Genomic DNA, 15,135 nt, shown 5'->3' on the forward strand with positions numbered 1-15,135 from the left:
GCGAGGAATGGTACATGGGGAGATGTGGAATTGGACATGGAGAGGCGGCGAATGAGAAACGGAGGGGCGAGGAATGAGACATGGAGGGGGGAGGAATGGGACACAGAGGCGGAGAATGGGACAGGGAGAGGTGAGGTATGAGACATGGAGAGGTGAGGAATGGGACACGAAGAGGCAAGGAATGGGACATGAAGAGGCAAGGAATGGGACATGAAGAGGCAGGGAATGGGACACGGAGGAGCGAGGAATGGGACAGGAAGAGGCAAGGAATGGGACTGGGAGAGGCAGGGAATGGGACACGAAGAGGCAGGGAATGGGACACGGAGGGGAGGCGAATGGGACATAGAGAGGCGAGGAATGGGACAGGAAGAGGCAAGGAATGGGACCGGGAGAGGCAGGGAATGGGACCGGGAGAGGCAGGGAATGGGACACGGAGGGGTGGCGAATGGGACAGGGAGAGATGCGAATGGGACACGGAGGTGCGAGAAACGGGACAGGGAGAGATGTGGAATGGGACACGGAGGGGTGGGAAATGGGATATGGAGGGACTGGGAATGGGACATAAGTAGAAGGGAAATGGGGCAGGGAATCAGATGTGAAGAGGTGGGAATAGGACCTGGAGGGGTGAAGTGTGGGCATGTACAGAAATGGCTACAGAAAATGCTGCTTTTACAAAAAAAAAATTCCATTCAAAAACTAAAATCTGATTTTATAGTAATGACTACTGACACGCATGCTGTATATATAATACTAGATGTGTGCCCGATGCTATCGCATCGGGAGGGAAGTGTGTGTGTGTGAGTGTACGTGTGAGTACGTGTGTGTGTGTGTATGTGAGTACAGGTGGCGGTGGGGGGTTCAGCTGCGGAAGTTCCAGCAGTGGGGGGTCCTTGCAGCGGCCAGCCGGCAGGAAAGACCGCGGCTTGCGGCCTGTGCACAGGCCACAAGCCGCAGTCTTTCCTGCCGGCTGTGACGGAGGTGAGGGGGGTCCATCTGCGGCGGGTCCGGCAGAGGCAGGGGGGTCCGGCAGCGGCGGAGGGGTCCCGGTGGTGTCCCGCTGGTGGTCCTGGTACCACCAGCGGGTGCCATATTGGAATATCCATCACTGGGGTATTTCAATATGGCGGTTGGCGTACTTCCGGTCGGCGCGGTGGATTGTGGGATTCGGGGACATCCAGACGGAAGTGGATGACAGACAATTTAAGGCAATCCTATATATAGATATATACGTGTATATCCGGGGGGGAGTGCGTCCCACAGTCTGTAATTTAAATGATCATAGTCTGTAACTAGGATCCCAGTGCAAAAACTATAACCGCGCCGCCATATGCAAGTTCTAATACTGGGGCCATGTGTCACAGGGACCTCTAGTCCCCCCACCACCGCTTTACAGACTTGGAGATGTCCTCACAACTCGGATGGGCCTGAGAAACAAACGTAGGAGCCTCTTGTATCTCAGGAACCGAAACCACACATGAAATGATTAAATTGCACTACAACTAGAGAAAGATGCGGGCGCCCTGGGAAGTTCCTGAGGGTCCGGGGAGAGGCTGTCCCAGGCTTTGTGAGGGGCCCCTTTATGCTGCTGTGACTGGAGGGAGTGTGGGCGGCTTACAAGGTATTTCAGGAATCCCTAATGTAAACAGGTCATTTCCGATTTCCAGGCAGACAGGAAAAACACAGGAAAGAAACTTTCTCCTGTATTAAGAGGCCCTGGCCGGGTGCCATAGCCAATTACAGTGTCCGGGGGAGCCTCCTCCAAGGCCGGAGGGACTCACATGGACATCTCAGGGGGCCGAGGGCTGATCAGGAGCTTCAGGACACTGAATTAACTTATTTGCCATTCCGTAATGCAGCCCTCTGCTATGAACCAAGGGTTAAATCTCCCTTCTATACCACATGCTCAGTATTCACAAGCTACATACTTCTGAGACACGAGCCTGGTGTCTATGCCTGTAATCACAGTCTTCTGGGGTCTAAATCTGCATTTCCTAAAATATCTTTAGAGGTCTGACCTCCTAATTTCTGATACAAAACTCCAACCCCCCCCCCCCTCCCTGCATAGCACAGATACATAATAAAAATTCGCAAATTTATAAACAATTTTATTCAAGTATATCAGGATTATCGAAAAAAGGGGGGGGAAGTGAGACAATGATGACCATAAAAGGTACATGGGCAAAAACAATAGGGCACACAGTGGTACCTGGACATGGGAATGTACATAAAATGTATCATACAAAGTTGAAATATACACCATAATCCCATATATGAAAAATAGCCAGTCACAGTATCCTTAGTCAAAGTTAGGCAGCACTACCATAGGCTGTGGAACCAGCCACCACTCATGGTATGTGCTAAAACCGAGGTAAACTCAAAATAGTCACACAACATCATATTACCTTCAGACTGGTCTGTGAAATAAGTCCACCCAAGTGTGCCCTCCCCAACGCACGTTTCGGCTAGATGGCCTTCATCAAGGGGTACCCCTTGGTTCCACAGCCTATGGTAGTGCTACCTAGCTTTGACTAAGGGATACTGTGACTGGCTATTTTTCATATATGGGATTATGGTGTATATTTCAACTTTGTATGATACATTTGTAATATTATGTACATTCCCATGTCCAGGTACCACTGTGTGCCCTATTGTTTTTGCCCATGTACCTTTTATGGTCATCATTGTCTCACTTCCCCCCCTTTTTTCAATAATCCTGATATACTTGAATAAAATTGTTTATAAATTTGCTAATTTTGTATTGGACTTTCTTTCTTCGCTGTTTTTTCTATATATATTTTTTATATATTTCTTTGCGATTGTCCTCTATGTCCAAATAAATTGTATCCATTTGGTTGGTAATACTATACATAAGTGTATTTGTTTTACTATTTATTAATGGGTTACTTTTCCATGATAATATTATGACATAATAAAAATTGTAGTACCTGCAGTCGCCACTAGGCGGAGACAGATCTCGTTGAACTCCAATATAATTTGTCTTCAGAAGGCTCCCACTAGTGGTGGCTGCAGGTACTGCATTTTTATCATGTAACCACATCTATGCAGGGCATTTAGAGCTATGTGTCAGAAAAACTGCTGAGGACGCGTGTAAGATGTTATGGCTTTAAGCGATTTTTAATCTTGGTATTCTATTAACCCCTCCACTTCCCAAGCCATAATATGGTACAAGTGTCCAAAGTGTGATCAGAGCTGGCTCTGCTTGCGAGCAGACAATGGGGGTAGCCTTGGCTTGGGCTGCCCGTCACAGCTATCGTGGTACATCCCATGGCTGCGCTTCATAGGAGATTGATATTTGCACTACAGACTGCAATGCTAAAGTATTCCCGAGAGGGACTAAGCCTGGTTTCACACTTGCGTTTTTTTGCGCTGTATTTTAGCGCTAAAAAACGCATGCGCTTTTTTTCCTATCTTTTGCATGGGATGCGCTTATGTGGGCATACAAATGCGTTTGTATGCGTTTTTGCCTGCATGCGTTTTTTTGTGGTGTGCGCTCAGGCGCACAAAATGCATCCTGTTGCATTTTTTGGGCGTCCGACTTGCTGTAAAAAAACGCATGCGCGCGCAATGCGTTTTTTTACAGAAAGACACCCATTGTAAGTCTATGGGTGCGCACACATGCGCATTGGCATGCTCATGTATGCGTTTTTTTGCCCATGCGTTTTTTTTTTTTGCCCTTTGGTTAGACAATGGAAATTATGGGTTTGGGTTAGGGTTAGTTAAGGGGGTTTAGGGTTAGGGTTTGGGTTAGGGTTAGTAGGGTTTGGTTAAGGGTTAGGGTTTGTAGTGTTTGGTTTAGGGTTAGGAGTTAGGGTTGGGGTTTAGGGGTTAGGGTTTTGTAAAGTCATGGTCTGGGTTACTGTTAATCCTAACCCTAGGCCAACTAATGTTGGAAAAAAACGAAAACGCGGTAAAAACGCACTAGAAACGCATAGAAACGCTGCGTTTTTTTCATGCATGCGCATAAAAATGCTTGAAAAAAACGCAGCATTTGTATGCTTATGTATGCGTTTTTCCCCTGCATTTTTTTGCGGGAAAAACACGCTGCAAAAAAAAGCAAGTGTGAAAGTAGCCTCAAAAAAAAAAAAAGTTAAAAATAGAAAAAACATAAAAGTTTGAGTCACTTAAGCGAAAAGAAATTTAAAAAAAAAAAAATTAGAAAAATAAAGGTCGATCAATCAAAACACAAAACTTATTTAACCCATACGGTAAACGTTAAAAAGAAGAAATCGAGAGGCCGGAATTGCCAATTAAGGGATGAAACACCTCAACCCAAAAAAAAATGCAACAAAACCGATCAACATATCAGTTCGATGGAAAAATGAAAAACTTACGGATCTGAGAAATTGGCGGCACAAACCCAAATTTCTAAAAATGTTTTACAAAGTTCGGAACCACAAATGTAAAAGATACCGATACGAGTTTGGTATCTTATCACCGTAATCGTACTGACCTGCGAAATCACGATGTCAGGTCATAATTACCGCATACTGAACGCTGTAAAAACAAAACACAAAAAACGGTAGCGGGAGTTAGGGTTTTTTTTTTTTTCCACCATTTTGCCGCATTAGCCCTCGTTTGGCTACGTGGAGGGAAAATTAGAAAAAATAGTTATGGATCTCGGAAGAAGAGGATGGAAAAACAAAAGTCTGAAAATAAAAATTGTCCGCGGTGGGGACGGGTTGAAGACTAGAATGATATCTTTATAGGTGCGCCCAATCTGAGACATTCGGCTCTACTACATCTGGCACTGTACGTGATGCCACTTGGCTCCTACCTGATGCCAAGAAGGGGTTGAACGTCGGGGCGGGCTGAGCAGGCATGGTAACCAGCGTGTCCAGGTTTACTAAGGCAGCGTTGGGTCCCAGGAAGGACTCTGGGGTCTTCCGGGCTATGCTCTGTTTGCCGATGCTGGTGGGAGTGGTGGTCTGTGAATCGAAGAGGTCGGGACTCGTAGTGCCGCTGCGCAAGGATGGGAGAGTTGATATGGAGTCGGCTGGAAGACATTAACATAAGACTGTGATTAGCAGAAGCTCTCGATGACGGTGCTATACCTAGGAGACCTCATCACTATGTCTCGGTAGTGCAGCCTCACGGATCAGGCCTGTAACTTCTTCAAGTCATATCTCAGCTCAGAAAACACACGAGAAAAATCGGTTTTCAGAATTTAATTGTACATTAAGGGCTTTCTTTTGGGAGTTGTAGTACCACAATCACTGAAAAAAAAATCCCCGACCCCCCACCTACGCTATATACAGAACAAGCTGCATGCAGTTGTTCCCGGCACATTACATCAGTAAAGGGTCTGTCTTCAGATGGTGGAGCGGGCCTCTTCCTCTCCCTTCTGCATGTCCCTAAACTACACAGCACATGTGTGACCTATGACCCCGCGCCCCATCCAGAGCTGCAGCACATTATAAGGGGCCGTTCTGCCAGATGTTGGACTCTCCCCGGCACCTGGGATGCATCAGATTTCACCCTACGCTTTCCAAGGAGAGAATTCTTGCACAGTCTCAAACGCCAGAGGAATGTTCTGGATGTGAAACAAGTGGTGATTAACTCTGGAAGGAGAAGGCTGCACTCCCTGATGCATCAGAGTATACAGCTGCTACCGAGCCATGGCACCAGACAAGGATGGGAGGAGAGGGGTGGGAGACGACTGACTGCAGGGGGATGCATAGGACTCAGTGCAGTACACACAGACTCATCGTGCCGCACACAGGAGGACCGGCCATAGTGCCGAACGCAGGAGGACCGGCCATAGTGCCGCACGCAGGAGGACCGGCCATAGTGCCGCACGCAGGAGGACCGGCCATATTGCCGAACGCAGGAGGACCGGCCATAGTGCCGCACGCAGGAGGACCGGCCATAGTGCCGCACGCAGGAGGACCGGCCATATTGCCGAAAGCAGGAGGACCGGCCATATTGCCGCATGCAGGAGGTCCGGCCATAGTGCCGCACGCAGGAGGACTGGCCATATTGCCGAACGCAGGAGGAGCGGCCATAGTGCCGCACGCAGGAGGACCGGTCATAGTGCCGCACGCAGGAGGACTGGCCATATTGCCGAACGCAGGAGGAGCGGCCATAGTGCCGCACGCAGGAGGACCGGTCATAGTGCCGCACGCAGGAGGACTGACCATAGTGCCGCACGCAGGAGGACTGACCATAGTGCCGCACGCAGGAGGACCAACCATAGTGCTGCACGAAGGAGAACCGACCATGATGCCGCACGCAGGAGGACCGACCATAGTGCTGCACGCAGGAGGCCCGACCACAGTGCCGCATGCAGGAGGACCGACCACAGTGCCACACACAGAGGAATCAACCATAGTGCCGCACACAGAAGGACCGACCACAGTGCAACACACAGGAGGACCGACCATAGTGCCGCACACAGGAGGAGAAAGGTCTATCTACAAGGCTTACCATAGTGGAATGTAAAATATTGACTGATTATATCTATAGGATATTGATATTGGAAACAGCAGCTAACACCTCTATATAGTGGCATGTAAAAGTTTGGGCACCTCAGGTCAAAATTGATGTTATTGTGAACAGTTAAGCAAGCTGAAAACGAAATGATCTCTCAAAGGTTTAAAGTTAAAGATGACACATTTCTTTTGTATTTTAGGTAAAGAATATATATATTTTAAGTTTGGGCACCCTGTACGGTTAGTACCTAGTAGTGCTCCTTTTTGCAAGTATCACAGTTTGTAAACGCTTTTTGTAGCCGGACAAGAGTCTTTCAATTCTTGTTTGAGGGATTTTCATCCATTTTTCCTTGGATAATTCTTCCAGTTCTGTGAGATTCTTGGGTCGTCTTGCATCCTCTGCTATTTTGAGGTCTAGCCACAGATTTTCAGATCAAGGGACTGTGAGGGCCATTGTAAAACCTTCAGCTTGTGCCTTTTGAGGTCGTCTATTGTAGATTTTGACGTGTGGTTAAGGATCATTATCCATTACTAGAAGCCATCTCTCACAACTCTGTTGTCAGGTGTCCCTAACTCTCCCTGTATCCTGGATTACTTCTGATGGTGAAGATGCCGGGGCCACGTACCTTGCCTTAGCTCCTGAATCCATCCTCAGTCTGTACCCTTTCCACACCCAGGGAAGAGTGAAGTAATAGTGTACCGTAATACAGCAACAAACTAACAAAGTAATACGTACAGGGGTAACGAAAAATACCAAACATACAAATATACTCCCACATAAACAACAGAGGAATGCACCGGGGAGTGGAGGATGGGGTTAAACCAAAGTAGGAGAAGAAAGGGAATTATCATACACTCAAAACCTAGCAACAGTCACAGATAAATCCACCAACCACCTTGTACTATAACAACCACCAAGAACCTCTAGCCATGCAGCAAAAGCTACTCTGACAATGAGTGCTAGCCGGGGCCCAGATTATATAGGAGATGGAAGTGGCCAACAGTCAACAGCTGAGATTTACACTGTTTAATTAGAAGGTGAAGTGCTTCTAATCAGTGCAGGAGTAGGAGCAATCAGACGCTGCGGCCTTCTAGCTCCTCTCTGTCGAGGTGAACCCATAATACCATCCTCTTTTCAACTTCAGCTTTTTTTTTACAGATGATGTTGTGTTTGCATCAAGAATTTGTTGAATTTTCATTGATTCCATTTTTCCCACTACCCGTGAAATGTTCCCCGTGCCATTGGCTGCCAAGACAACCCCAAAGCATGATTGATCCACCCCCATGCTTAATGGTTGGCGAGATGTTCTTTTCCTGAAATTTTGGGCCCTCTTTTCTCCACACATACCTTTGATCATTGAGGCCAAAGAGTTCTATTTTACCCTCATCGCTCCACAGGACTTGCTTCCAAAATGCATCAGGCTCATGTAGATGTTATTTTGCATACCTCTGATGCTGAATTTTAAGGTGAGGACGCAGGAGAGGTTTTATTCTGATGACTCTTCCATGAAGGCCATATTTGTGCAGGTGTCTCGCTAGACAGTAGAACAATGTACCACAACTCCTGAGTCTGCTAAAGCTTTCTTTTGCACTCAAGCGGGGGTTCTGATTTGCCTCTCTAGCAATCCTACGAGCAGCTTTCACTGAAATTTTGCTTGATCTTACAGACCTTATCTTGAACTCTACTGTTCCTGATAACTGCCATTTCTTAATTACACTTCGAATTAAGGAAAGGGCAGCTTGAAAATGCCTTGCTATCGTCTTATAGCCTTCACCTGCTTTGTGTGCCTCCATCATTTCATTTTCAGAGTGCTACCTTAGAAGAATCCATGGCTGCTGTTTTTTGGCACAAGGTTAGAGGAGGCTGGGTGGAAAATTTGCATCACTTGGCCTTTCCTAGCGATGATGGTGAACAAGCTATAACCCTAACAGGCTGATTAAGGTATGAAACCTTGATCAAAGTTATATGAGCACACAAATCTCCAAGGATGCCTAAACTTTTGTATCGGGCCATTTTCATTTTTGGAATTTTTAAAATGTAAAAACAGACAAAATATATATTTTTTGCCTAAAATACAAAGGAAACGTGTCATCTTTCACTTCAGGCCTTTTAGACATCATTTCACCTTCAATGTGCTTGGCCAGGGGTGCCCTAACTTTTACATGCCACTGTATACAGTACATTAACACAGGATCCAGCATTCACAATAGGTGATGTGACAGCTCACTTTCTCCTCCTGTTCAATGACTGATAGCAAATCTATATACAGTAGATAACACAGGATACACCATTCACAATAGGTGATGTCACAGCTCACCTCCTCCTCCTCCTGTACATTGACTGATAACTTATATACGGAAGATAATACAGGATCCACCATTCACAATAGGTGAAGTCACAGCTCACCTTCTCCCCTTCCTCCTGTACATTGACTGATAACACCTTATATACAGAAGATAACACAGGATCCACCATTCACAATAGGTGATGTCACAGCTCACCTTCTCCCCCTCCTGTACAATGACAACACCTCTATATACAGTAGATAACACAGGATCCAGCATTCACAATAGGCGATGTCACAGCTCCCCTCCTCCTCCTATAGTAAGACTAGGACAAGGCAGGTATGGCCCACACCAGCCACCCAACATCTGTCAGGGCTATTCCCACAGCCTAGCCAACATTTTTTGGGTATCGAACTACAAAACCAGCACTTAGATCTCACCTGATGCTTTGGCGGAGGATCGCAGGTTGTCAAACTCTGAGAAATCGTCTTTTGCTGTCCCATTTAAATTACTGAAGGGGTCAAAGGAGGAACTTCCTATTGGGAAAAACAAGGTTCATTTCAAGGGATTAATGGAAAGAAAAAGAAAATACTGAAACAGTCAAAAGTTCTGACATAGCTTCCAGACCACTGCTTGCTGTCAGAGAATACCTCGAGCAGCCCCTTGAAGGACTTGAGCATTTTCTACCTGTGCTTTTACTTGTCTTGACCCCTGGAGCAGGTCCCCAAGGGTCCGCTGTGGAATTAGCTGTTCCCGCCGCCAGTGGAGGTGCCCAGGGGTCCTGGTTTTTTGGAAGAGACTTCGTTGTAGTAGCCGAACTTTGTCCCCAAGGATCGCTGTTGCCGGACGGTTTTGTACCCGCTACATAAATAAGCGTCACAGACAATAAGATATTTATCAGTGCTAAAAAATATATATTTATAAATATATGTTTAATAATCTAAAATTGTGACGCTGCATGTTTCTGTGTTTGCTTTCTTGGGGCAGGAGGGTCCCGATTATTGAGAAATTGTGTCATATTTTAGTAATAGGATTTCTGCTGTCAGGTTACGGTAATATTATTAAAACCGTACAATGTGGGCTTTTATTTTTCAAGGTGTTCAGACACTTGCATGTGTCCTGGACCGAGGCCTCCTCCACATTCCAACAAGAGATTTTTCTTCTGCTACATTGTGACCTTACATGGAGGAATGTGTCAGAATTGCCAAGAAACTTTCCAAATGAATGATGTCATGTCAGGCCGAAGCCAACACTGAGCTCCTGTGTATGTGCCGAGCACGGGGCCGAAGGGGCAGGTGCAAGGACAAAAGGCAAACTTGTCCCATCACCCTGAACCCGCCTCATCCTGCCCATGTGGTAAATATAGTAAAAAGCACAATTAAGGCAGTATTATAGCAGTTATATTCTTGTACATAGGGGCAGTATTATAGTAGTTATATTCTTGTACATAGGAGCAGTATTATAGCAGTTATATTCTTGTACATAGGGGCAGTATTATAGTAGTTATATTCTTGTACATAGGGGGCAGTATTATAGTAGTTATATTCTTGTACATAGGGGCAGTATTATAGCAGTTATATTCTTGTACATAGGGGGCAGTATTATAGTAGTTATATTCTTGTACATAGGGGGCAGTATTATAGTAGTTATATTCTTGTACATAGGGAGCAGTATTATAGTAGTTATATTCTTGTACATAGGGGGCAGTATTATAGTAGTTATATTCTTGTACATAGGGGCAGTATTATAGTAGTTATATTCTTGTACATAGGGGGCAGTATTATAGTAGTTATATTCTTGTACATAGGGGGCAGTATTATAGTAGTTATATTCTTGTACATAGGGGCAGTATTATAGTAGTTATATTCTTGTACATAGGAGCAGTATTATAGTAGTTATATTCTTGTACATAGGGGGCAGTATTATAGTAGTTATATTGTTGTTCATAGGGGGCAGTATTATAGTAGTTATATTCTTGTACATAGGGGCAGTATTATAGTAGTTATATTCTTGTATATAGGGGCTGTTTTATAGTAGTTATATTCTTGTACATAGGGGCAGTATTATAGTAGTTATATTCTTGTACATAGGGGCAGTATTATAGTAGTTATATTCTTGTACATAGGGGCAGTATTATAGTAGTTATATTCTTGTACATAGGGGGCAGTATTATAGTAGTTATATTCTTGTACATAGGGAGCAGTATTATAGTAGTTATATTCTTGTACATAGGGGGCAGTATTATAGTAGTTATATTCTTGTTCATAGGGGGCAGTATTATAGTAGTTATATTATTGTACATAGGGGGCAGTATTATAGTAGTTATATTCTTGTACATAGGGGCAGTATTATAGTAGTTATATTCTTGTACATAGGAGCAGTATTATAGTAGTTATATTCTTGTACATAGGGGGCAGTATTATAGTAGTTATATTCTTGTTCATAGGGGGCAGTATTATAGTAGTTATATTATTGTACATAGGGGGCAGTATTATAGTAGTTATATTCTTGTACATAGGGGCAGTATTATAGTAGTTATATTCTTGTACATAGGAGCAGTATTATAGTAGTTATATTCTTGTACATAGGGGGCAGTATTATAGTAGTTATATTCTTGTACATAGGAGGCAGTATTATAGCAGTTATATTCTTGTACATAGGGGCAGTATTATAGTAGTTATATTCTTGTACATAGGGGGCAGTATTATAGTAGTTATATTCTTGTACATAGGGGGTAGTATTATAGTAGTTATATTCTTGCACATAGGAGCAGTATTATAGTAGTTATATTCTTGTACATAGGGGGTAGTATTATAGTAGTTATATTCTTGTACATAGGGGGTAGTATTATAGTAGTTATATTCTTGTACATAGGAGCAGTATTATAGTAGTTATATTCTTGTACATAGGGGCAGTATTATAGTAGTTATATTATTATACATAGGAGCAGTATTATAGTAGTTATGTTCTTGTACATGGGAGCAGTATTATAGTAGTTATATACTTGTATATAGGGGCAGTATTATAGTAGTTATATTCTTGTACATAGGGGGCAGTATTATAGTAGTTATATTCTTGTACATAGGGGCAGTATTATAGTAGTTATATTATTATACATAGGAGCAGTATTATAGTAGTTATATTCTTGTACATAGGAGCAGTATTATAGCAGTTATATTCTTGTACATAGGGAGCAGTATTATAGTAGTTATAGTCTTGTACATAGGAGCAGTATTATAGTAGTTATATTCTTGTACATAGGAGCAGTATTATAGTAGTTATATTCTTGTATATAGGAGCAGTATTATAGCAGTTATATTCTTGTACATAGGGAGCAGTATTATAGTAGTTATAGTCTTGTACATAGGAGCAGTATTATAGTAGTTATATTCTTGTACATAGGAGCAGTATTATAGTAGTTATATTCTTGTACATAGGAGCAGTATTATAGTAGTTATAGTCTTGTACATAGGGGCAGTATTATAGTAGTTATATTATTATACATAGGAGCAGTATTATAGTAGTTATGTTCTTGTACATGGGAGCAGTATTATAGTAGTTATATACTTGTATATAGGGGCAGTATTATAGTAGTTATATTCTTGTACATAGGGGGCAGTATTATAGCAGTTATATTCTTGTACATAGGGGCAGTATTATAGTAGTTATATTCTTGTACATAGGAGCAGTATTATAGCAGTTATATTCTTGTACATAGGGAGCAGTATTATAGTAGTTATAGTCTTGTACATAGGAGCAGTATTATAGTAGTTATATTCTTGTACATAGGAGCAGTATTATAGTTATATTCTTGTACATAGGAGCAGTATTATAGTAGTTATATTCTTGTACATAGGGGCAGTATTATAGTAGTTATATTATTATACATAGGAGCAGTATTATAGTAGTTATGTTCTTGTACATGGGAGCAGTATTATAGTAGTTATATTCTTGTACATAGGGGCAGTATTATAGTAGTTATATTCTTGTACATAGGGGCAGTATTATAGTAGTTATATTCTTGTACATAGGGGGCAGTATTATAGTAGTTATATTCTTGTACATAGGGGGTAGTATTATAGTAGTTATATTCTTGCACATAGGAGCAGTATTATAGTAGTTATATTCTTGTACATAGGGGGTAGTATTATAGTAGTTATATTCTTGTACATAGGGGGTAGTATTATAGTAGTTATATTCTTGCACATAGGAGCAGTATTATAGTAGTTATATTCTTGTACATAGGGGGCAATATTATAGCAGTTATATTCTTGTACATAGTGGGCAGTATTATAGTAGTTATATTCTTGCACATAGGGGGCAGTATTATAGTAGTTATATTCTTGTACATAGGGGGCAGTATTATAGTAGTTATAGTCTTGTACATAGGGGCAGTATTATAGTAGTTATATTCTAGTACATAGGAGCAGTATTATAGTAGTTATATTCCTGTACATAGGAGCAGTTAAAAACAATGTAGGACATACCAAAAGACTGCCAGGGATCTATGCCAGCAGTGGGGGTGGCCGATTTCCCCCAAGGGTCTTGCTGTTTACTTGCTGCCGTTGCTGGCGCTGCTGCCCACGGTTCTGACTTTTGCGAGGTTGGGGCTCCTGCAGGCAAAGCGTCCATGAGGTCCAACAATGTAGTATGCTGTTGCTGTCAATTTAAAGCAAAATTACTAAAAAAAAAAAAAAAAACAACAAAAAAGACATGATGCTGATCATTTTTTATGTGCGTCAGCAAAGCCAATTTGTACAGTATTATCCCACGGACCATATTGCGCAGGATTTTTGTAAATAACATGTGTGGTACCGGTGATGTGCGGCCAGGCTCGGACTGGCCCACGGTTGAACCGGAGAATTCTCTGGTAGGCCGTCCCTGTGAAGGAGTGCTAATGAGCAGTGCTGTTACACTTGATTCACAATTTTCAGAAAAAAAGGGTATAATCTAATGATTCATTAAACAAGCTAGTTAAATTAATATTACATAGAATTAAAAGTAAATTTGCATACTAGGGTCGGGTTATTTTTCCATGTAGCTGAACAGTGGGCCCCAAGAATCAATGTTACTGGTGAGCCTGAGTCAGCCCAGTCCGACACTGCGTGCGGCAGCTATACATGTACAGCAGACCTGGGTAGTCCACTGCCGAATCTTGAATAACTCAGAGATTTGCTTTTTGACTGCTGAGGAGGAGTGGGCTGCTGCTGCTGCTGCTGCTGCTCATCTTACCCCTTTCTTTTTCGGGGCTTTGATAGTGGCCTTCCTGCTTTCCTCCAATGCCATCTGAAGTCGTAGGTCGTCTCCTCGCCGGATGCGCTCCTCCTTTGTAAATACACAATGCAATTTCATTACCTGGGTATATAAATGCTTTCGGAGCTGGGCATGCTGGGACATGTGGTGCAATTTGATGTAATGCCGGTGGCTCACCTGTTCGGCCACCTCTCTGCTCATGGCGAGAGCCAGTTGTAATTGCAGCTCCTCCTCTCCGCTCGTTTGGGGTCGAGCCTGTTCTAGCTCCGAAGAGACTCGAGGGGAGGTAGCTGAGAAAAAAAATTAATAATAATTACTCTTTTGTCACTATCCCATAATTTTCTTTTTTTTTTTTTTTTTTTAATTTATCAATTTTTTTCTTCTCCATATACATCAAAAGCTAAATTCACCAGTTAACTGGTTTCTGCTAACCAGCCTGTAGTGCATTATGGGAGCTCAACGGACAGTTAGCGGTTGGGTCACATGACACGTGACAGAGGGTGGGGCTAAACTGTTATCTGTTCAACTAGCAGAATTGTGAATGCAGCTCTGGATGTGAATGGTGAAAACTAATGAAATAGGTAAAAAAAAAAATTGGTAATGCAAAAAAATATTGCAAAGTAATTTAAGATTTTAGAGATTTAGGATTTTAAAATTTAAAGGGTTTTTTGGAATTTTTCACAAGTGGCCAATGAAAAAATAGGTATTACCGTACGTACCCCTGGAATCGGCCGTCATTTCAGCACCAAAGCTTCGGCAGCCCCCAATAAAATGATGTCCAGTTTATTATTTCCACGACCAATCACTGGCCTCGGTGGTCACATGCCATATATACAAACGCTATCGCTTAGGCCAGTGTTTGGCTGCAGCGGTCATGTGAATAATAAACAAGACATCATCACTTTCGGGACACTATAGCAGAATGGGTTAATAAAAAATACCGTAAATCTACATTTATTCCCGTCCTTTGCCTGCTTTAACAGACAGGAAGTGCCAGGAAATGCTGGAGAGCCAATCAGTAGCGGAGGCGGGCTCCAGATCCAGACAGTGATTGGCTGAGTAGTAACGATACGAGACAAACACGTATAAACCAGCAGAAACCCAGTAAACGATGGAATGGGCGTAACGGGGAAATCGCTGAATAACG

At 43.0% G+C, this 15,135-nt stretch overlaps 1 protein-coding gene across 3 annotated transcripts in view; it reads right to left on the reverse strand.

Moving 5' to 3' along the window:
- EPN2 (epsin 2) overlaps positions 1-15,135 on the reverse strand; it is a 44,550-nt gene that overhangs the window by 3,494 nt on the left and 25,921 nt on the right. The window contains exons 3-9 of one of the 3 annotated variants that reach the window (XM_073558463.1): positions 14,166-14,278; positions 13,968-14,060; positions 13,223-13,394; positions 9,423-9,596; positions 9,176-9,271; positions 4,796-5,014; positions 4,472-4,515 (exon numbers count right to left, since the gene is read on the reverse strand). In XM_073558463.1, the coding sequence (XP_073414564.1) occupies positions 4,499-4,515; positions 4,796-5,014; positions 9,176-9,271; positions 9,423-9,596; positions 13,223-13,394; positions 13,968-14,060; positions 14,166-14,278 (884 nt within the window). In that variant the 3' untranslated portion in view covers positions 4,472-4,498. The remainder of the gene's footprint in view (positions 1-4,471; positions 4,516-4,795; positions 5,015-9,175; positions 9,272-9,422; positions 9,597-13,222; positions 13,395-13,967; positions 14,061-14,165; positions 14,279-15,135) is intronic. The other 2 variants (XM_073558461.1, XM_073558462.1) reach the window with 2 other exon arrangements.

This window comes from Dendrobates tinctorius, unplaced genomic scaffold (assembly GCF_039654945.1).
Source record: "Dendrobates tinctorius isolate UK_male_01 unplaced genomic scaffold, ASM3965494v1 ptg000257l, whole genome shotgun sequence".
Classification (NCBI taxonomy): Eukaryota; Metazoa; Chordata; class Amphibia; order Anura; family Dendrobatidae; genus Dendrobates; species Dendrobates tinctorius.